Source organism: Pteropus medius, unplaced genomic scaffold (genome assembly GCF_902729225.1).
Source record: "Pteropus medius unplaced genomic scaffold, Ma_sr-lr_union100, whole genome shotgun sequence".
NCBI lineage: Eukaryota > Metazoa > Chordata > Mammalia > Chiroptera > Pteropodidae > Pteropus > Pteropus medius.
The window spans coordinates 2,599,247-2,624,183 of NW_024344241.1; the positions used below are offsets into that span (position 1 = coordinate 2,599,247).

At 34.6% G+C, this 24,937-nt stretch overlaps 1 protein-coding gene across 1 annotated transcript; it reads right to left on the reverse strand.

Annotated features, from left to right (window-relative positions):
• Window positions 1-24,439, reverse strand: SNRNP48 (small nuclear ribonucleoprotein U11/U12 subunit 48). The gene is made up of 9 exons (XM_039869382.1): window positions 24,239-24,439; window positions 20,563-20,676; window positions 20,255-20,315; window positions 19,363-19,437; window positions 12,760-12,948; window positions 12,224-12,345; window positions 5,353-5,441; window positions 4,859-5,023; window positions 1-2,805 (listed from the first exon to the last, which is right to left on the reverse strand). The coding sequence occupies exons 1-9, from the start codon at window positions 24,392-24,394 to the stop codon at window positions 2,757-2,759; spliced, it is 1,020 nt and encodes a 339-aa protein (XP_039725316.1). The 5' UTR covers window positions 24,395-24,439; the 3' UTR covers window positions 1-2,756.
• Between the last annotated feature and the right edge of the window lie 498 nt (window positions 24,440-24,937).

Below are 24,937 nucleotides of genomic sequence, written 5' to 3' on the forward strand. Positions count from 1 at the left end.
TTCAGTTTTCTTACACCCATGTTCAAAGCAGCATTATTCACAACAGCCAAAAGGTGGAAACAACACGTGTTCATCCACAGAGCAACAGATACACAACAGGTGGTATATATATACAATGGAATATTCTTTAGCTTTAAAAAAAATTCTGACAAATGCTACAATATGGATGCATCTCGAAAACACTATGGTAAGGGAAATAAGTCAGGCGCAAAAGAATATTCTGTAATTTCATTTATATGAGGTACCTAGATTAGTAAAATTCATAGACAGAATGTAGAATGGTGGTTACCAGGGGCTGGGAGGAGTAAATGGAAAGTAGTTCTTCAATGGGTACAGAGTTTCAGTTTGAGATGATGAAAACATTCTGGAGATAGAGATGATGGTTGTACAACAATGTGAATGTACTTAATGCCACTGAACTATACATTTAAAAATGGTAAAATGGTAATTTTTTTTGTATATTTTACAATCAAAAAGAGCTCAGAACAGAGTCTGTCACACAGTAGGTACTCAATAAACATTAACTACGTTTAGTGCTTTTGAAAGAGTTTGAAAGGAAAAATTTACAGTCAATAGATCAGATATTTGGGTGAGAAGATTTCATCTGAGCTAGGACTTGATTGATGTGTAAAATGGACAGCAGTTTATTAATATCACACTTTATGAATAAAAAATAGATGTTAGGTGATGGGTTTGCAAATGCTTTTGTCAAAATTTAAATAATAAATTACCAACCATTATATGCTAGGCATGGGGATTATATTGATGAAGAAACTCATAATCCAGTGAAAGGGTCCAAAACACACATAGATAAGCATGGAAAATTAATACATTCAAAGATCAAACAAATACCTCTTACCATCTAATTCTACATTTTATTGGATAGTTTGCAGTAGTTGATACTAAAAATTTTGGACTTTAAAGAACTCTAGTTACATTTTAGATCATCTTTTTTCATACTATTCCATTTTTTCCCCAATCCCACTACCCGACTTTTTTCAGTTGTTTCTTTTACTAAAACCCAGTCTGCCTTTTAATTTTACCCTTTAGTTTCTCCCAGTTAGTAGAATCATTAAAATCATAATGAAAAACAAAATTATAAATTAAGTTATACTATAGAAATTGCTGATAATTCAAAAGCAATAATTTCATATAGCTCAACATTATGGCAACTCCAAAGTCCTTATTTTTAAGATTTTTAAATTTGAATTTTATATATTTAGAAATTAAGCACAATGGCAGTAATAGGACTTCATATTGACAAGTGACCTGTCGATTTCCAACTTATAAGCGCCGTTTTCTATATCTGAAGGATAACAGCCAATCTTTTCTAAATTCAGTCAACTTTTCTATCGTCAGTTACATAATGAAATAATTAAGGTTTCATTTCTATTTGGAAGCCATTTTGTAATTTTTAAACTACATTTCAAGATATTCAGACATGAGTGCTTAATATTTAATGCTAAAATTTACTGAATGATCTATTGAACAACAGAATACACTACTAGCAACAAAAGGGAATAGACTACTGACACACAACATGAATCAATCTCAAAAATATGTGGAGTAGAAGAAGGCAGAGTGTATATTGTAGTATTTCATTTATATGAATTCTAGAAAAGACATATTTCATCAACAGTAACAAAAAGCAGATCTGTGGATGCCTACCGCTGGGGACAGAAAAAATGATTGATTGTGGAAAAGAATATAAGGGAATCTTTGCAGGCAAAGGAAATATTCTCTATCTTGACTGAGGTGATAGTTACATAGTTTGTCAAAACTCAATGAAATGTACACTTAAAATGGGTACATGTTATTTTATGTAAACAGTACCTCAATAAAATTCATTGACAGAAAACAAAATGATAGTATATTTTTAAGAGTTCATTTACCAAAAAAAAAGTATTTTTAATTAACAAGTAAAAGACGAATATCTTATTTTTAAAAAATTAATGTATTATGGATAAAGCTAAAGTTTCCTTTGGCCACCCTCTCAATCCTGGTTTCTACCCCTTAAACTCTCCATCTATACTGTCTCCCCTAAATAATCACTGTTGTGAGTTGGTATGGGTTCTTCTGACCTTTAAAAATATGTTTACATACGTACACAGGCACTGAAAACATACAGTATTATTTTGTACAAAGGTATAACTTGAACATATCTTTCTGCAACTTGCTACTTTCACTTAGCATTATGTTTCTGAGATCTACCCATGTTACAAGTTAGTATCTTTTAAAACCAATATAGCAATTTATTGTATGACTATAGTGTATTTTATTTAGCCAGGCCTTTCCCCTCCTGACAGATACTTAGGTTGTTTTTCCCCATTACAATTCACCAGTGTAGTGGTAAACAATAGTTACCACTGGGGTGGCCACAGGGATTACAGATGGTGTTCCAAAGGCACTTTAGCCTTATCTGTAAGGTTTAATTTTTTTACAATGAGAATGTATTCATGTATTATTTATATAATTTAAGTACTGACTTTAAAATTTTTTCTGATACATAAATTATCAGAAAAGAATGAAACAAAATCAGTAATAGGAAGCAATCGTCTATTAAAATATAAGGAAGACAAAGTTATAGGGAATATTTGTGTATTCATGGTTTGAGACAAACACTTACTGAAAAATAATGATCTGAGTACTAGATAGGTCATATAAACACATCTCCTACTCAAAGCAATTATAATGAAAATATGAGCATATTGGTTATCATTGCATCAGCATAATTAAATCATGCAAAAACACTTTACTTATACTTTTTGTTTTCTTCTTTTATGACTATGATGTCTTTCCCCATCCCTGAAATGAAAAGGGTAAAGAAAAAACTATCATAAATGATGGACATTTTAATACAAAAGCTTTAAAATAATTCATCGATAACATACTTATATCAGATATAAACCAGAACAAGTTAAACCATGCATTTACAACTGAACTGTGATTTTTTTAAGAGTAAATATGGAAAATGCATCATTAAAATTAAGGAATAAACAAAATAGATTTTTTAAAACTGCACTTTTGAGTTCTGCTTTAAAATTAACTTTGAATAAACGTACCTAGTTGATAACCAGAGAATTTATTTCAAAGAAAATACTAAAGTCATAGAAACTTTCTGACACCCTTATCCTGGCTCCTATCTCAATGCCCCGTAATTCATTCCATCTCAGGGGGGAAGAGCAAAGATTAGCCTATTCAAAACTACTTCCTGCTAATACTGTTTATCCTCTCTAAAAAAATTATCCATGTTTAGATTTTGAGGCTACTGTAGTTAAGTAAATAGAAATTGATCAGATGTCAAAAATTAATTAAGTAAAAAAAGGACTAACGAACCAGAAAGTAGAAGAGCACAATTTCTGATAGCTAATCAAGAATTAACTTGTATATAATTATATCATTCATTATATGAAGCAAAAGGAATTACTAAGCAAACATTTCATTTTTATAGGAGAACTAAATCATAGCTAGCTTTAAAAATATGAACTGCATGACAGTATGAGCAAAATTATTAAACTAATAAACCTTATTTATTCCTGACCACTAGGGGACCTAGAAAGAACAAGATATCATTTGAGAGCCTATTGTTAGACAAACACTGTGCAGATAATAGCAAATAATACATTGACTGCCCTCAAAGAGCTCATGGTCTAGTAGGGAGAGTAATAATTAAGTCAATAAAAAGTATGTGCCAGGTAGACTGGTAACAAAATGGAAAAAATAAGCTCTGTTTGAATGAGTGAAAAAAAGCTTCGTGGGAATGACTAAGCTGAGTCTTAAAGGACGAGGAGTTTAATAAGCAGGCTTTTAAAAAACAGGCAGCAGAACATGACGTGGAAAGGCACAAATGTGGCACAGTATGAATGAGAAACTGTAATTTGAGCTAGCTAGAGCATAATATAAGGATAGGTAGGCAGAGGCCCTAACCCAGGAGGTCTTGAGAGGCATTCTAAGGAATGTGAATTTTGCCAATGAAGAGTTTTAAGAGGTGAAAATTCACTCTGGCAATAGCATTGGGATGAACTCAAAAGGGACAAGCTTACAAATAGAATAATTAGGAAAACGACCATTATTTTCCACATGGACAGCAATAATCACAGAGGTGTGTATGAGGTATTTTCAGGCAGAACTGACAGCAATTAAGACCAGATGGTAAGGAATAAAAAAGGAATATCTAACATGACTCCTTGATTTCTGACTTAGATAAACAGATGATGGTCATCCACTAACCAGGATAGGAAATGCTGAGGACAGAGGAGCAGATTGAGAAAAAAGGAAGTTCAGTTATAGACCTGATGAGCCAGGTAGATGCACAGTAAGCAGCTGGAAAACAGAAAAAGACTTCAACTGATTTAAATTCATTACTTTAGTATTAGTTCATATTTCTCAGATATCAAAATTTTATCAGGGATATTAACAAGGGCAAAATTGATATTAAAGTTTGGATCTTCTTTCTGACATTATACATCCTCTATCTGAGGAATTAGCAAAAGAAAAAGACAACAACAAAAAGAGAGAGGAATAGTGGAAGAGAGGAAGGAAGGCGGGAGCAGAAGAAAGGCAAACGCCTTTTTAACAGTTATCTTTCTACCTAGACATTACTTTCAAATGCCCTGATTAGAAAACAAGTAATAAAAAAGGAAACCCATATCCAATCAGATATATAGAGAACTGTCACCAGAGCTGTGGTTATTTGAACTGAAACAGGATGACTGTTAAGAATGTTCATCAATTATTTATCCGCCTTACCTTAATTTATTGCTACAATCTATTTTTTCACCATGGTCTATAACAGAAGGAACTGTCTATTTTTCAAAAGTAAACAATTCAATGTTAGATAACACAGTGTTAGACTTACCTCTCCTTCCTTCTTCTCGAGTCCCAGTTTTTATCTTTATCTTTATTTCTTTTTCGTTTATGTGGGCTCCTACTCCGACCCCTTCTATGTCGTGAACACTCGGCATCCAAATAGCTTCCACCTGACTGCCGTGAATCTACTGAAGCTGATCGCCTTTCTTCATTCCTGAAACCCAGAAAAGAATATTACTGTTACTTTTAACCTCTGGTCTCCCATATAGGCCAGACTAAAGTCCAATATTCTATATCAGACCAATGACAGATAACGTCTAAGTAAATATATATAATCTTACATTCCATACAAGAAGGCAATCAAAGAAACATAGCTTTTATAACATCTTTTACAACTCTGGTATAATAATCCTGAGCAATGACAAACGAAAAGCATTCTGATGAGTAATAGTGTGCTACTAATGGCCTTAGAAATGCTAAAATTTAAACAATTACAGGTAACGGATTAAAAAGAGAATATTTTCACCGATAAAAATGACATACTTTTCACCATCATCCTCTGCTTTTTCCTGCTCCTCTTGCCAATGATTACTGAGTTCTTCCATGTGCACATTTATCACATCCCGAATCACCTAAGGAGAGTTAAGCACAGAATTTCAGATAAGAAAGCTGTTCAAAAAATTAAGACTATAAGCTAGGGGGGGCAAAAATCACCACTGACAATCAAATATTTATTAAGAGCTATGATACAATGGACTATGGGATGTGTTTAGAAAACAAAAGAGATAACAGTCAAATTGAAATACGAATGGTAGATGAAAATATATCAATGTTAAATCAGCTAAAGTTGATAACTATACTATGACTATGTAAGAAAATAACCCTATTCTTAGGAAATACATACTAAGTATTTAAGGACAAAGGATCATGATGTCTACAACTCTTAAATAGTTCAGAAAAAAAATTTATGTACAGATAGAAACTGAGAGTAAAAAATGTACAGATAAAGACAGTACAAGTGATCTGTATAAAGGATAGACAGGAGCTCTTTGTACTATTTTTATAGTTTTGCAATTTATTTATATATTTGATTTACAAATAAAACTTTAAAAAAAAACCTTATAATTAAGTTAAATGACAGACAAAACATGAAACATTATAGTCAATTCACAGATACTTTCCCAATGAGACTATCAATTAATTACCTAAGAACCATTTAAAGGTTTTTTTCTTTCCTGTTTATTCTATGGCATCACCAAGCACAGGGCTGGTCACTATTTAGATGAAGCTTACAGATGGTTCCCTCACGCCTAATTAGGAAAGTTTTAAGAAGAAAGGTACAGGAAACAAAGGGCAATCTCAGAGACACATACTATAGGTTCAGGTCTGACTGCGTTTCTCCCCATCTCAAAGAAATTTTCAACAGCTCCTAAAGTAAAATGGAATAATGTCCAAACCCTGTAACAGAGCCTGTGAAGCCTTCCACAATTTTACTACATCACAAAGTAGAAGCTAGCCTTATCTCCCACTTGATAGTTCTTTAAAAGCCCCAAGTTCTAGCCACCCTGGATTACTAACGGGTCTCTGGAAAACTCCTGTACTTTTTTTATTTTTAGGAACACTAGTCCTTTCACCTGGAAAATCTTCATCCACCATTTCCCCTCCTCCACTATATTCTCTTGTGGAAAATCTAAGACAGGTCAAGGTCTAACCCAGGGAGTGGTAACAGTCACACACACCTGAATTCCAATTCCAGCTCTAACACTTCTGGAGTAGCCCTCAATGACTCCCTGACTAGTAGTTCTATGTGAGCTCCATGAAGCCAAATGTCACTGGATGCGGTTTCCACAGGGCCAACCTAGCACAAGTCCATCAAATATGAAAAATTCAATAAAGACATTCTCTTACCCCTATCTCTGCTTCTCCCCTTCTCTCAAATATTATTTTCTCTATGAAGGCTATACTAATCTTACCTTTTTTAAAAGTTGCTCCTTCTTCCCACATACTTTGATCTCACTTTATTTTAGCACTTACCACAATCTGTATTTTGAAAGGTCTTTTTCACTTATTAACTACAATAAGCTCCTTAAGGGTGGGGTCTGTGTGCATTTATCTTAAAAGTAAGTAAGTATACTTACTTTTATTTATCACATAAGTATACTATGTAATAAATTTACTGAAATTTGTCAAAGTTCAGGTTATAGTTCAGAGCAAAGAAAAATTATATAAGATATAAATGAAGTTAGGAATTGATAAAATGTTGAAAAAGCCCTGACCAGAGATATAAATCACTAAAAGATCTGTAAACACTGAAGTAATTTACAGATGAAAGATTATTTGGGATCTGTTTCTAAAATTACCAAGTGTTAGGACAGGGGAGATAGATAGTGAGTGGGGATATAAATAAAACCAGGAGGTTGTATGTTGATAATTGCTGAGGCTGGGTGATGGGTCATACATCACACATCATACGTAATGAACATACAAGTTTATTAGACTATTCCATCCACTTCAGTACATGTTTAAATATTTCCATAATAAATAGTTAACCATAAAATTGTAAAGAACACTAACAGCAACACTTAAATTTGATCATAAGGTTATGAGACTACAGAATAAACAAATGAGGTATTGTACAACCAAGTATTTGAGGGACTATAAGAATCACTAAGGTAGTATGACATGGTCCCAGACCTCTACTGAGAGAGATGTCTAAAGTACATACTTTAATTACAAAAAGAACAGCATAAAATTAAGTGCTAAGCCATGTGGTACAGAGCATAAATGCGACAAGCCACTGGATGGCTCAGAGTCAACTAGCACTTCATGAAAACAGTGTATATCAAGATTTCAAACAGTGATATTCCTGTTCATGATGGAGGCATAGGAAAACCTTGAACTCACCTCCTCGTATGGATACAACAAATAAACAGCTACAGATGGAACAATTTTCCTCTGAAAAGGATCTGAGAGCTAGATGAACAGTGCCTCCACAACAAAAGATAAAAGAGATGCATTGAGATGGGTAGGAAATGCAGAGACACGGGCTCATCTGGGACCCCACCCCAGGTGTGGTGACCCACAACCAGAAGGGATTCAAAAATAAGAAACTCTCCCTCGAAGAGTGAAGGAATCATGCCCCACATTAGGCACCCCAATTCTTGGATCCAGCACAGGAAAGATAAGCCCCAAAGTGTCTGGTTTTAAAAATCAATAGAGATTAAGTCTGCTAAAACAAAGAACTGTAGGGAATGGAGAACTTGCTCTTAAAGGGCGTGTGTACATACCCACTCACCCTGAAATCTAGCACAAAAGCACCAGTTTGAAAAGGCCTAGACCACAAGTGAGGGAGATCTACTTACTAAACTTAAAGCAGTTGCTCACTAGGATTTTCCCCAGGAACATAAGCACTAGCTAGCACCATTTTTGCAATCTCATTCTAACTTGCTAGTGACGACGCTGGTATATGCCATTTTTGGTGCCCTTCCTCTGGCCCGCCGGCACCAGTAGAGTGATCTGCCCATCCCGTGCTGCTACCAGCCAGGCAAGCATCCGCACCCTCCCCAAGCCATGCAGTAGGCACACAATAAGACAGACAAGCACACCGTGCCCCATACTTCCCGCACAATAGCTGCACCACAGCCAGGCCAGATGAGCGCCCCACGACCCACTCATCTCACACCGCAGCTGGCCTTGCCACAGGCTGTGGGTAGACACAGCCCACATAAGGGAAGCGCCTTGAGCGCCTGACTCTGGTGGCAAGAGAAGACTGCACTTCTGTACACCACAGATCATCTACGACATAAGACCACTCCTTCAGGGCTGGGAGAGGTAACTGTTTCACCTAATACATATAGACAAACATAGGGAGTCAGGCAAAATGAGGAAACAAAGAAATATGTTCCAAACCAAAGAATAAAACAAATCCATAAAAATACCCTAATTAAACAGAAATAAGCAACATACCTGATAAAGAGTTCAAAGTAATACTCATAAAAATGTTTAACAAACTGGATGAACACAGTGAGAACTTTAAGAGATAGAAAATATAAGGAAGTATTAAAAAAAATTTATAACTAAACTGCAAAATACACTACAGGGGTTTAACAGTAACTGGATGAAGTAGAAGTAAAACCAGTGAGCAGGCAGACAAAGCGATGAAATACAGAGCAGAAAATGAAAACAGAATTTTAAAGAGCAAAGATACTTTAAGAGACCTCTAGGACAACAGCAAGTGGAATAAATTTCACATTATAGGGGTCCCAGAAAGGGAAGAGAGAAAGAGCCACAAAAGTTATTTAAAGAAATAATGGCAAAAAAAAAAAACTTCCCTAATCTGGGAAAGGAAACAGACACCCTAATCCAGGAAGCCCAGAGAGTTCCAAATGATATGAACCTAAAGAGAACCACAGCAAGACACATTATAATTAAAACAGTAAAGTTAAGAATAAAGAGAGACTCTTAAGAGTAGCAAAAGAAAAACAACTTCTTACATAAGAGGCAAACCCCATAGGTTGTCAGCAGATTTTTCTGCAAAAATTTTAAAAGCTAGAAAGGAGAGGCATGACATATTCGAAGTGCTGAAAGAAAAAAATTTCTAACCAAGAATACCCTACCTAGCAAGGCTGACATTAAGATTTGAAGGTGGTCAAGAGTTTTCCAGATAAACAAAAGCTTAAGGAGTTCATCACCACTAAACCAAGATTACGAGAAATGTTAAAGGAACTTTTCTAAGCTAAAAAGAAAAGGCACTAATTAATAATAAGAAAACATATATAAGTAAAAATATCACTAGAAAAGGTAAATATATAGTAAAAGTAGCAGATCAATCATCTATAAAGCAAGTAGGAAGGTTAGAAAATAAAAGAAAATTAAAACAATAGTTCATGAAAATATAAAATAAAAAGATATAAAATGTCATCAAAAATATAAAACATGGAAAAGGTAAATATGTAAAGCATTGGAATATTTCAAATTCAAGCTACTATCAACTTTAAAAAGACTGTTATATACATAGGATGTTATATGTGAAACTCATGGTAACCTCAAAGAAAAAACATATAGTAAACTATACAAAGGAAAATGAGAAAGGACTCTAAACATAACACTAAAGAAAGCCATCAAACCACAAGGGAAGAGAGAAAGAGAGGAAGGAACAGAGAGGAACTATAAAAACAGCCAAAAAACAATTAACAAAATGGCAAAAAGTGCATACTTATCAATGATTACTTTAAATGTAAATAGACTAAATTCAGCAATCAAAAGACACAGAGTGGCTGAATGAATAAAACAACAAGACCCATCTATATGTTGCCTATAAGAAAGTCACTTCAAAAGGACACACACAGACTGAATGTGGAAGAATGGAAAAAGATAATCTCTGTAAATAGAAATGAAAAGAAAGCTGGTGTTGCTATAAAAATATCAGACAAACAGACTTTAAAACAAAGACTGTCATATGACAAAGAAGGGTACTACATAATGCTAAAGGGGTCAATCCAGCAAGAGGATATTACATTTATAAATATATATGCACCCAACATAGGAGCACCGAAATACACAATGCAAATATTAACAGACTTAAAGAGAAAAATTAAAAGCAATAAAATAGTAGGGGACTTACACACCCAACTTTTAGCAATGGATAGATCACCTGGACAAAGAAATCAGTAAGAAACCATTGGCCTTAAATGACACATTAGACCAGATAGACATAAAGATATATATAGAGAGAACATTCCATCCAAAAGCAGAATACACATTCTTCTCAAGTGCACACAGAACATTCTCCAGGTCAGAGCACATGTTAGGCCACAAAACAAGTCTCAATAAATTCAAGAAGACTGAAATCACATCAAGCATCTTTTCTAACCACAATGGTATGAACTTAGAAATCAATCATAAGAAAGTGGAAAACCCACAAAAATGTGGATATTAAACAACATGCTACTGAACAACCAATGGATTAACAAAGAAATCAAAGGAGAAATAAAAAAAATACCTAGAGAAACAAAAACAGAAATATGACATATCAAAATCTATGGAATGAAGCAAAAGCATTTCTAAGAGGGAAGTTCACAGCAATACAGGCCCACCTCAAGAAACAAGAAAAATCTCAAACAAACAACTAACTTTACACCTAAAGAAACTAGAAAAAGAAGAACAAGGCCAAAATTAGTAGAAGAAAGGAAATAATAAAGATCAGAGAAGAAATCGATGAAATAAAGACTAAAACAATAGGAAAGATCAATGAAATTAAGGGTTGGTTCTTTGAAAAAATAAAATCAACAAACCTTTAGCTAGACTACCCAAGAAAAACAGAAGGGCTCAAATAAATAAAACATGAAATAAAAGATTACAAGTGATATCACAGAAATACAAAGGATCATAAGAAACTACTATGAACAATTATATACCAACAAATTGGACAACTTAAAGGAAATGGATAAACTCCTAGAATACAATCTTCCAAGATTGAATAATAAAAAAGAAAACCTGAGTAGACCAATTACTAGTAAGGAGATCGAATAAGTAATCAAAAACCTCTCAAGAAATAAAAGTCCAGGACCATATGGTTTAACAGGTGAATTCTTCCAAGCATTCAGAGATTTAATAACTATCTTTCTCAAACTCTTTTTAAAAACTGAAGAGGAAGGAACTCTTCCAATACATTCTACAAGGCCAGATTATGAAAAGTCTTTGAAATCATAGAGAGAAGTGAGGAATAACATGGGAATAATTAGGGGTTCAATGAAGAAATTCATATACCAAAAAATTCATTAACTCTATCCACTGAATGACATCTGAAAATAAATCTAAATATATATCAAGAGATTAATGTAATTAATTATATGATTTTATAATATTTTAATTTACAGTATATAAATAATTTATACCATGATATTTCTTAAATCTAAATATTTAGTAGAGTACATAAAAGCACACTAAAATTTCTGTCCCAAAAAAAAGATAGCTATTTATTGAGTAATTTGTGTCTACATGCATAATCTCAGTTATCTTAACACCCCTGCAGTCTGTATTATTATAAAATGAAAAAAGCTGAATCTTAAAAAGCTCAAATAGCTTGCCCAAGTCAAATAGCCAATGATAAACAGCATATACAAAACTTAAGCCCGGCTCTGTTTAAAGCCAAAATCCATGCTCTTACCACTTTCTCAAAAGGAGGTATTTTTTTAAAGATTATACACTCTTTATGTAAGGTTTTTGTACCCTGAAAAGCCGTTGTCTGGTAAAGGGTGGGTCTGACAGTGATGGAGCAAATACAAAATGAGATATGGCCACCTTGAAGATACAATCTCTGAGGAACTGTGGAATTTCATAGAACAGACTCAGAAAACTACCTAAGGGAAATTTCTGTTCTCGGCAAAGCTCTACAAGATTATGTAAAACTTACCTCAGTATATGATTTCTTGGTTATGTGAACATTCTTAGCTCTATAGGACTGGCGTCTTCTTTTATAATCCCTCACTTCTGCCAGGATTTCAAGGTAAGATTTTGGACTCTTTCGACTATTATCTAATAAATAAAATAAAATTATTATATGCTTAGAAGTTTTTAAATTCTTATAAATTAGCAGGAAGATCACAATCATCCTATATTTCAACATGTTTCAGTGTAGCACACAAAAATATTATAAAAATTCTGTTTTATAAATGTGCTACGTTATCATTTCTTTTCTCTAGTCATCAGTTGAACATAAGAGTGTTTAGGTACATAGATTTAAGTAACAGCACAGCTGTATATAACATTCTTACAGGAGGAAGCTATGCTTAATGAAAAATTAGAGAGCAAAATTTCATGTACGAAGTAAACACCTTAATATATATATGAATATCAGGTGATACAAAACTATCCTATTCCAACTCATCTTAACACTCAAAGAACAGAATGACGGTTAAGAAATAAAAAACTAAGATATTCATCTCTTACCTTGATTGACTTTTGCAGCCAAGTCTACAAAGAGATCACTGTCATTTTCAATAATCTGAGAATCAGAGCGCTTTTTCTTTGTCTCCTCAATTACAAAATCATAAAGGGCAAGACGATCAGCTTGGGTTAGATCACAAATAAATCGTTTGTGATTCAGAGGAACTTCAACAGGCAATGAAGAATAAATCCCTAAAGTAAAAATAAAATCACAAGAATAAACAATACATGAAGCACTGTGGACTTAAAATTCTACTATTTATCTTTAAATATGTGCTGTAATACAATATTAACATAATTTTTTCACAATAATCCCTAAATATATAAAGTATCAATCTATATGATAAATGATAAACAATGAGTCTATCCTGAATGCTATACCCACATAAAGGATGTACTGTGGACGTTTTCTATTCTCTCCAACAGTGTTAAGAGAGATCCCATGAAGGCATGCTTAGTAGTAATAACCATGAGACAATTTGCTTCTAAGAAAATCTTTTGGGTAACAATTTTTAAAAGGCTACCCACATTCTAAAAGAAGATATTAACTTCTCATTTATATGCTTTTTCCCATAAAAGCTAAGGGAAAAACTTTTAATAAATATAAACATTATAGTCCCTTTGAAAATGAATTATGGAAATATGAAAAATACAGAAAATGTGTCTTTTTCATCCGCGATATCAAGTTAACTGTTCCATATTCAAAATATATCCCATTTGTGCAATGACTTAGAGCTAGGGACCAAAAAACAATTAAGTAGCAGAAATTCCACACTTCCTCAGAACAGAGAAAGACAGATTAAGACTAAACTTGTTTTAATTTTCTCAAGAGGAAGCATATTGGCTTAACCAAATTAATTGAAAAAAGTTAACAGTGGTGCCCCCACAATGGTTACAGAACTTTCTAAAATCTGCTCGTTAATGAAAAAAAGTAAATACAATACCTTGATATGATGTATTAAACATTGAAGAAAAATTTTGTTTTGAGATTCAAATTTTCTCAAAGAAATAAAAAATTATTGTAACTGTAAATAAAGCAATTTAAAATGATAGTCCCATACTTCATTATTCACTAATGCAAATAAAGAACATTAGCTACTAAAGGAAAGCTTTAATATTTGCTAGGTTACTCTAAAGTAATAACTCTGATTCACAGAACAATGTAAAATCAGTGGCTCTTCCCAGATACTTATATTTGATAAAGTCTAACCTTGTTGACTTCCTAAGTAAGAAGGCCTAAAAAAATTTGTTTTCAAACAAAACCATACCATGAACTAAGTATTACAGTACAAAAAAAGAGATGACTTTACATTTGTCTATAAATTAAGAGAATAACTACATTGAATCTGAGTCTGTGGTTTAATAGCTATGGATAACAATACATGGCCATTTGTACTAGTTGACAGGTTTTGAGTTAGTGGGGAAGAAGGGTTCCCTTTCAAGTCAATCAATTTTACCCTAATTCTGGTGGACACTAGGAAAAGACCTTTTATGCAGCCAGATCTTAAAACATTTAATTTAAAATAATATAAAATATAAAAATGAGTTAGCTTTGATAAACTTAATTCCTTTGAATATAGGCTATAAAAGTCTGGGAGAGAAATACAAAGATTAGAAAACATTGTACAGTCATGCGCCACTTAATAATGGAGATATGTTCTGAGAAATGCGTTGTTAGGCAATTTCATCACTGTGTGAATATCACAGAGTGCACTTACACAAACCTAGATGATATAGCCTACTACACACCTAGGCTATATGGTACAGCCTATTGCTCCTAGGCTACATGCCTGTACAGCATGTTATTATACTGAATACTATAGGCAACTGTAACACAATTAAGTATTTGCATATCTAAACATACCTAACCCTGGAAAATGTACAGTGAAGATACAGTATAAAAGATAAAGTGTAGGGGGGCGGCATATGGGTTAGTGGGGCAGGGGAAGGACTGTGGAGGAAGGCATGATGGGAGGCAGAGCAGACATAAGAAGGAGGGAGCAAAGAAGGGAGAAAGAGAAGAGAAAGGGAGAAAAAGGGGGAGCAGAAGCAGAGATCAAAAAGAAAACAGATAAAGCTTGAGACAAGAAATAAAAGGGGGAAGGAGGAGAGAGAATGAGAGAAAGAGGAGAGGGAGGAATGGAACTGGGAGGAAAAAAGAGGTAAAAGAAATGGAGGGAAATGAGTTTGTGTGCAGAAGTGTGTGTGCATGTACATGTTTGTGAAGGGGCAGGCATGGGCTGTGGGGGGAGCTCCTGGGCTCTCCTTTTCTCCATCCACTCTCTTAACTCCTTTACCAACTCCAGGCCCCAGCAAGGGGCAAGGCACAAGGCAGACGGACAACAAGCTGAGCCTCCTTGTCTATTTAAACCGCCCAGAGCTAGCAATACATTCCACATCTTAGCTGGGTCCGGCCTTTTCTTTCACCATCACAAACTTCTGCTTATAATCCATTATAATCTTACAGATCATTGTTGTATATTATATGCTGTCTGTTGTAGACAAAACATCATTATGCAGTACATGACTGTATTATAAGCAAGCTCCACATAAACCTTTGCCTGTCATTTTTAAACAAAGAAATATAATTTCCTCCTTAAAATATTTTGGAATTTTCTTTATCCATCTTAAATTTCTGTATGGTGAAGACTGATACTTAAATTCCTTGAAATTCAACTAAAATTCCAAATCAAGACTGTATTATTGTGACAGTGATTAAGATAAAGTTTAGAAATTTGAGTGATACTTTTAAAAGGATATCATTTGCAAAAAGGATACTGCATATCTTTAAATAAGGAGTACATTCAGGTTCCTAATTCCTCTTTATACTCACCCCAATTACTGAAAAAGAAAAAGTACAGGAAAAGTTAAACAACAAACTGTATTCAAATCATTCAGAACACAGATATTTGTGACAAAAAAAAAAATGGGTAAACACACTTAAACACATTTACATTTCAATAAAATGTAAATTTTCAAATGCAAGTTTCTATATGATTTAGAGGTACATGTGAATGGGCTGTAATCACACCAATTCTGAGATCTTCTTTCTACTTTTTTGTATAGTAGTTTTTTTTTTAATTGTGATAAAATATACATAACATAAAATTAGCCATTTTAAGCACTTTAAGTGTATAGTTCATTGGCATTAGCACAATCGCATTGTTGTGCAACCATCTCTTCTATCCACCTCCATAACTTTTCATCACCCCAAACTGAAACTCTTAATCTCCTTTTTAATAACTCTTAATTCTCATTCCTCCTTGTTAAGTCACTCTTACCATCATAGAGCACCTTAACCATATGAGAAACAACACTAAATATTAACAAGAGGCATTGTTTCCAAAATACGAATTCAGAATTTTAGGGAGAATTCACATTGCATCAATTTCCTAACATTAAAGATAAAGAAATTAAAACCCACAGAAGCAAAATGACTTGCCAAATTCTCACAAGTAGTAGGAACAGATTAGCTCTAGAACCACTGTAATCCAGTCTCTTTAGGATTCTTTAGTAAACTGATCTTCAGATCGTGGCCATGACTCAAATACAGTTGACCCTTAAACAATACAGGGGTTAGGGGCATGAACACCAACTTCCCCGTGCAGTTAAAAATCCTTGTATAACTTTTGACTCCCTAAAAACTTAGCTACAGTCAGCCCTTGGTATCCATAGGGGATTGGTTCTAGGATCCTCCACGGATACCAAAATCCACAGATGCTCAAGTCCCTTATATAAAATGGTGTAGAACAAGGCACGCAGTCAGCCCTCCACATCCCTAGATTCCCAACAGTGGTTTGAAAATTCTGTTTTGGTATCCTCCTGGGATACCAAAATCCATGGATGTGAAACCTATGGATACAGAAGGCCAACTGTATTTAATTTTAAAAATCTTTGTATATGTGGATCTGCACAGTTCAAACCCATGTTGTTCAAAGGTCTACTGTATACATCATAAAAGTATAGCAACTCTAATCTTTAATACGGAAGGAAAAAGATGAACCACTCAATATAAAATGATTGTTTATGAGTGGAATTAATATCTAGGTTATGAAATTAACCAAAGTAATTATATATGAACATAAGTAGATCTAACGGTTGTTTAAGCTTTCACAAAATTAATGGATTAAGAATTCAGTACCTTGAGTTTAGATTTAAGACTGATGAAATAAAAACATAAATATAACCTCATTAAAAAACTTATAATTTAGTAAATAACAAAATATTAATTAAATGGGGAAATGTAAACTTGTTCATGTTAGTCATCTTCCTCCAAAGTAAATACATCAATAAAACAATATTAAAGAGGTCCCGGGGTAAAATATTTTAATATGCCTAAGATATAAGTGAGTCACAAAAAATAATCTTTAAGAAATTGCAGAACTTTATACAAGATTTTTGAAAAAGCTCTAAAAAGTTATAGATCATATAAAAAGTTATTCTTAACAATTAAATCTTAATTTAAGCTAGTGCAAAGATTGAAAATCAAATAAAAGTTCCTCTTAACTGTTGAAAGTATTCTTTTGTAAAGAACTAAACTCAATGTCCAAATCTGCCTTATTACTCAATTATATAAATAAAAAGCTTAGAACATTTTCTAATGTCTAGAATATTACTCATATATATAAAAAAATTCTCCCCCATTTCATTATCTTAATATTGCTTCCTATACATTAATTTGCTTAGAAATTAAACTGCTTAGACAATAGCAGCTACCAATTACTAGTTAAGGCTAGCGTAACATTCATATCTCTATTGCTCTAAACCACACCACAACATAGTTTTGTATTACAGATAAAGAAGCGAAAACTCAGAAAAGTTGTCATTTGTAAAAGGTGAAGCAGTAGTTTATTTCTTTAAAATAGTCTCACATAAAGTAGAATAAACAATGAACAGTATTAACAGTTACAGTATAGAGAATTGAAGTTTGTGATGTTCTACTTAATCATGATAGACATAATAATGAATATATTTGAGCAACACCTAGAATCCACAAATTTCACTAAATGTGGAGTTTCTGACAGAAAGCAGAATAACTCAGTTCAGAGTTTGTGCCAAAATTCAGAACTTGGTTCTCAACCCAGCTTTGCTATTATCTAGCAAAGGAGTGTTAATTTAATTCACTTGTATGCCTCTATTTCTTTACTAACTATGGAGGAGAAAATACTTGTCCAATCTATCACAAGTCTGTTGTGAGGCATAAAGAAATATATAAAAGAGCTTTGAAAAAAAGGATCTCTCTTAAAATTTAAAAGTATTGAGGGCCTTTAGAACAAATACACCAGAACTTTATCATCTCTATCAGACAGATTTTTTTCCCTTATCTGTAAAAAGCAGACACTGGACGAGATGATATCCAAGTTCTCTTTCAACTCTGAAATAAATCCAGTAAATCTATCTAACTAGTTAAGGTCAAATAAAGTCCTTTAACAATTAACCCTTCCAAAGAACATAATTCTCTCCTTTTTAATTGGTTCATTAACTAAACAGGGGAAATGGGTAGAACCAATAATAGGGGCCAGAACAAGGCTTGATTGATCATAGCTCAGCAATCTCTTCAAAAAAGATGAGGATCAAATTTCTCCCTCAAAGAAAAAAACCTGGAATTTAGCACAAAAGTACATAAAAATGGGAGCACCAAAACAGGAATACAAGAAATGTGATTCTGGTTATAGTAAGGAAACAACATAATGTACACTAAGGATAAGAGACTTCGTCCTTCTGAAGCCACAGTGCAACTTAGGGAGAAATCAAACCCAGATATTGGCTGAGAACAATGGGTTAAGACCCTGAACATCAACAAGGTAAAAAACAAATCATAACAATGGGCTGGTGAATATAATTCAACTCGAAAGAAGAGTGAGGGGGGAAAAAGGTAAGATGTCCAGAGAAAGCAACCGTTAGAAGATTCAAGACAACTCAGAAATCCTTATAGAAGGAGACAGTCATTTTTAGGCTAGATGTTATATCTAGAGTCAGAAATCTAACTCTATTTATTCGTTTACTTCTGTTTTTGATAGATTAAGTTTTCTTTTAATTTCCTAAAAGCTCATGCTTAAAAATTCTAACCTAGTCTCTGCTGAAGTAATTCCAAGTCAGACACTCCTAACCCAGCTCCAAACCTGGGCATGAAGGGATTCACAAACCCTCTGAAACTGAATGTAAAACTTTTGTGTTTGTGCTTTATTCAGGGGGGCAGCTGTGGAGACTGATCTCTTTTAGCCTTATACTGCATTTCGACATTCTTACATTTAACAATGGGCTAATTCTCAAGAGAGGAAATCTTGGGGTAAAATAGTTGTACTCACTGAGATTTATTTACTAAACAATAATTTTAAAAATTATTATTACAAGGCAATCCCACCTACTAGGTCATTCCAAAGCACGAAGCCCTAACTAAGATAATGCGCTATTGAGGACTCTGGTATATTTGAGCAGAAAATATCTAACAAATGAAGTTGAAACCAGGCATGGCACTCTAATTAAATTAAAACTTAACCTTTCCCATGTAATTGTTTTCACAAGTTTCTTAAAAGTTAGTAACATATTTTTGTGGGAGAAAAACAGTTTGATTCATTAATTAGCTCAAACTACGATGCCACTTACTTTGATTATAACAATCACCATCTTTGCCAACTGTGGTTCTAGCTTGTTTAATTATCTGGAATTGTGAGTCTTTATCTGTCAAAAAAAAAAAAATCCATAAACACAATATGAATTATCAGTGTCCACAATTAAATTACTAACTGATTTCCAATCCAAGCTCTTTGAGCACATAAACAAACCTTCAAGAATCTTAGAGGAAAAACCCACATCAGTGCCTAGGTAATCCGAATGCAGAATTCTTTCAGATCTGACTAGATCCCAGTAAGTAACCAGGGATCAAGTGGTTCAGAAAACATATTCAGGCATGCAGCAATAGCCACTACAAATTTTAGCAACCAAAAATATCTAAAATTTCTTGAATCATTGCTAAGTGTCAGGCACTATTCTAGAATACTACATATATCATATCATTTAATCCTCACATAGGAACTATTACCATCATACCCATTTTATGAAGAAATTTAGGCAAAAAAAAAAAAGAAACAGTTAATTACTTTGCTGAAAGTCACACATTAGTGACAAAACCAGGAGCTAAAACAAGGCAATCTAATTTCAGAGCCTAAGATTTTAATCTCTTGGAACACATTTCCATCCTCAGTCCTATCTTCAAACTGTGTTGTGTGACCAGATTTTTGTTATAATCAAGAAGCATCCTACTGTACAAAGCAAGGTTTCATTGCCTATTAATATAAGCTTGGTCTCTAAATATCAGATTACAAAAACTAGTTTCACTGTACATTAATTAATCCTATATTCTCCTAAGGTACAAGATTTCCTTAATCATAAGTAAAAAGTCCATTCTTTTGATAATTCAAAATGAATTATCAATACCTATTCAAATATATCTACAGTAAGATATTTTAAAATTATAATCTATTAAGTTAATACTTACTTAAAGTAACTGAAGGTATCCTCGCATTCTCATAGAAAAATTCAGAATCATACATTTTATCCTAAATAGTAAAGAAAAAAAGCTTAGTGTTTTTAAGTATCAGATGATTAACTATTTTAAGATTAGGCATAAACCAACAATAGAGTAGTATCATTTAAATATTTTTGCAATAATTTGTGACATTAGGCAAGTACCATTCCATCCCATAAATGGCTATTATGTCAGAAAACCTTACACTGTATCTTCCAGATATTGTAAATTTATTAATGCATAAATTATATGACATATACATAATAAATATATGGTACCTCTTCTTCTTTGGTGTAGCCCAGTTTCCTCAATCTACATGATACCATGTGCTTCGCTAAAGATGATTTAGGCATGTGATGATTGGAGTCATAAGGGCATATCACAACTTCATCCTATAAAAATCAAACAGAAGCAAAGGAACAAGGTACACAATATTTAAAAATTTAAATAATTAAATGTTTATACTTAAGTGGTATTATCTAGTTATGTCCTCTTCTACATGCCTCTCCCAACCCCGTTTGAGTATATGTGCATATTAAAAAAAAAACAACAACAACCACCTCCCTCAATCTCCCTTCCCCTTATAGCCTCTGCCTTCTCTCCACCCCTTCAAAGCCCAACTCTGAAAGACTGATTCACACTCATGGCCTCAACAGCCTCACCCATCAGTCAGTAGGTCACTAACAACTTTCTTGCTACTATAGCCAAAGCATATGTCACAGTCTTAATAATATTTGAATGCTTAGAATATCATAATACGATTGTCCATTTCCATCATCCTGTTCTTTCTACCTCTCTGGCTCCTTCTACTTGGTCTCCTCTAAAGATCTGTCTTTGTTCTACCTGTCCCCCTTTGTCATTTTTTTCCCAAAGGCACTTTATACACCTGTGTTACACATATATTTTCTTTTATTTACATTCCAAACACTCAAACCCCACCCCTTTGGCAACCATTAGCTTATTGTCTGTATCTATGGCTGCTTCTGTTTATTTATTTTTTGGATTCCACATATAAGTGAAATCATACAGTATTTGTCTTTTTCTGTCTTACTCCACTTAGCATAATACCCTCTAGGTCCATCTATATTGTCGCAAATGGCAAAATTTTCATTCTTTTTTACTACTGAATAATATTCCACTGTGTATGTATACCACTACATGTCCCCCTTTACACGCTGGTGTTTCATGTATGTCTAACCAGTGGTATTTTGCCATTTGATATAGACTTCAATTTTCATGGCTTCAATTTTCACTACATAGTGATGACTCCCAAAATCTAGATCTTTAGACCTTGTTTCTGTCTTGAATACCTTACACTAAAGACACTAAAATTTCAAAATGACTAAAAATAATTAATTACATTCATGGTCTCCTGACCCGCAAACCTGTTCATCTTGTGTTTTCTTATTTCAGTGAAAGGTCTTACGCAGGAAACTGCCTCTTCTCTCACATCATCCACATCTAATCAATCACCTATCCTTTTTATTACTAAATAACTCAAATTTCTCCACATAAGCCATCCCCACTACCAATTCTTCAATTCAAGATATTATCATCTCTCTCCTAGATTACAACAGACATTGCCAAACTGCTTGCTCTGCTTCCAGTCTTGCTGTCCATTCCATTCTCTACACTGCAGCTAGTGTGTTCCCGGGTCTGCCACTTACTGACTGTGTGAATTTGGTCAAGGTACTAAACCTCTATTTGCCTCAGTTTCCTCATCTATGAAATGGATACAATAGCAGGATCTCTCTCATAAAGCTATCGTGAAGATTAAATAAGTTATACGTGCATTTATATACCTAAAGCAATTCAAACAGGACCTGATACATAGCAAGTGTTCAATAAATGTAAGCAATTACTTTATTAAAAGGAAAATATATTTAGGATATGCCCAGCTTAAAATACATCCATGCCTCCCCCACTGCCCTCATTAAAAAATATATATATAGATTATTTTAAATGGCTGACAAAGAGACCTGTAAGATCTGGCCCCTAACTACTATCATTCCCCTCCTTCTCCACATCCTATGCTCTAGCTGTCCTTAACTATAGGTTTACTGATCTGGTCATGCCCTTGTCTCTGGAATTCTACACATGCTGTTGATGTTTCCTTCCTCTGTGCTTCACCTAGCTAAATTCAGCTCACTTTTATTATCAGCTTAGAATTCACTTTATCCAAGAAGTCTCTGCTGTCCCACCACAGCCCACAATAAACTGTACTACAGCAATTCTAACCCACCCTTCACAGACTTTGTCATATTATAATGTTATGGCTGATTTCTGTTTTCATCCTCACTACCACCAGACAGTAAGCTTTATGAGGACAGGAACTGAGACTGCTGTTCACTCAACTTCAGTATTAAAATACTCTAACAAAAAAGTATAGATTCATTAACTATCTGGACTGCACCTAGTCCAGGAGTTATAGATGTCACTTACCAGGATTTTTTTTAAGCCAGTCACTTTCCTGAATATTAGATATTGGTTTTGCAGAAGTAAGATGTATACCCATAGCCGACAGTCGGAATTTGGGAATTTTACAAACAAGTTTTAGAGAAGCAGCATAGCAATTAAGCACACAGATTCTCAGGAGCCAGAACGCCCGAGTTCAAATCCTTACTGCCATTAGCAGTGTGTCCTTGGACAAATTCGTACCTCTCTGGGTTTGCCTCATCTGCAAAATGTGGCTTAACAGTACTTAGTCATAGGGTAAAGATGAGTATTAAATGAGGTAATGTATAGTAAGTGGAATATACAGAGTTGTTAACACCATAAATCCAAATTTACTACAATGCTGAGTAAACACTGGTATGGAAAGGCTTGAACTTAAGTGTTCCTGTATTAACACTTAAATATAGCACTTTGTATACTTCACTCAATGAAATTCACAGCTTCAAATATACCTCTAAACAAAAAAATAGTGTTTTTTTAATTCTACTATACTGTTAATACAATAAATATGAACAGTCTGTATATAAATCAAATACACTTCTTTAGTTTTTTTAATTTTCATTTTTCAATTAGTGTTGACATTCAATATTATTTGGTATCAGTTTCAGGTGTACAGAAGACTGGTCAGACATTTATATAATTTACGAAGTTATCTCCCTGATTAGTCTAGTAGTCACTTGGCACTCTACAGAGTTGTTACAATATTATTGACTATATTCCCTATGCTGTACTTCACTTTTAAATGCCTCTGGGGAATCAGTTATGTAATTTAAACCCAAGAGAAATTATTACAGCATAGTAAACCCAGAAAGAATTTAGAGATCATGAATTATCTCACACTGGAACATTTCCCTTCCTCTCACCCTATTAAAAAAAAAGTCAGAATTGGTCACTCTAATAGACTAACCTACATTTTTTTTTTTTCAAAACAATTCTAATATTTTGGAAATCTGGCAGTCACCATCTCTTAGTGATGTTCGTTTAATAATTCTAGGGTCGGTGCTGTCCTCAGTCAGAAGTGCAAGACTTTTAGGCAAACAAAGGTGAACTGAACTCCCAAGCTCTCCTGACACCGAACCTGAGGCAACTGCGGAATCAAAGTGACAGATGACAAAGCAAACCAATACCTGTTAGCATTCTGAGACCCATTCACTTTCTAAATAAACATCAGATCTACCATTACCCCCTCGCCCACAGCATTTTCACATTTTCTTTAAACTCGAAGTTCCGAGGCAGGTGTGAGGCACAAGAGGTGGGTGCCGAGCGCTCCGGGGGGTAGTCTTGCGCGCCCCACCCCGGGACCCGGAGGCGTCATGGGCGTTCCAAGCCGGGTCCCAGGCGCCCACCACGGCTCTGCAGACGAGGTGTATGGGGGGGGGGGCGGGGACGGGGTGCTCCCATTACCTCCCCTCCGCGGTTCCCCACGCGAATTCCTCCACAGCCAGAGAAGACTGCAGGCTGAAGGCCCCCAAAGGAACCCCGCGCGCCCAAACCCCTTACCTCTGCCGCCTCCTCCTCCCCAGGGTCCAGCCGATCCAGGCTCCAGCCCAAGGACACCGTCACCTCCTCCAGAGTCCGACAGCAGTTCTCCACGAACTCGGTCAGCTCCTCCTGCAGCCGTCGCCGGTCCTCCACCGGAGGAGGATCATCCTCCATGGCCGCGCCGGCCGCGCCACAGAGAAACTGCCGAACTGCCGGCCGCGCGCGCGGGATTCTGGGAGCTGTGGGCGGAGCACAGTGCCCCGTGACTAGAACCGCCTATAGGGAAGGGTCCCGGGAAGGGCCGGAGTTGTCATTTTGAGAGGTTTTCCTCTCTTCCAAATATCGCTGCTTTTGTAACTGCCCCTCACAGCATTTGCTCCTGGTCTTGCCTCAACAGCATCCCGCCCCACCCAAACTCAAAAAAATATAGTTTATATCCAAAAAAAGTTTAAAGAATAGTACAATTAGGATTAGCATAGCCATCTTCATTAATTAACATGTAGCCGCGTTTCCTTTCCCTTGCTCTCCACATACACCGTCAGCCCCACACACTATTTTTGCTGAATTATTTAAAAGTTGCAGATACTTCACTCCAAATGTCTGTATCTCTAAGAATGTTTTTCTACGTAATCACAATACATGATCAAACCTAGAAAATTAATAATTTCATAATATCTAATATACAGCTCATAAATTTCTCATTGTTCCAAAAATTCC

What these genes read in the sequence shown, in the direction of transcription:
- SNRNP48 (XM_039869382.1), bottom strand. Translation starts at nt 24,394, where the DNA reads ATGGAGGATGATCCTCCTCCGGTGGAGGACCGGCGACGGCTGCAGGAG. An exon ending in GCTACACCAAAGAAGAAGAG is followed by an intron (nt 20,316 to 20,562) that starts GTACCATATATT and finishes TTTACTATTTAG; the next exon opens with GATAAAATGTATGATTCTGA. An exon ending in GCAGAGGATGATGGTGAAAA is followed by an intron (nt 5,024 to 5,352) that starts GTATGTCATTTT and finishes TCTGGGTTTCAG; the next exon opens with GAATGAAGAAAGGCGATCAG.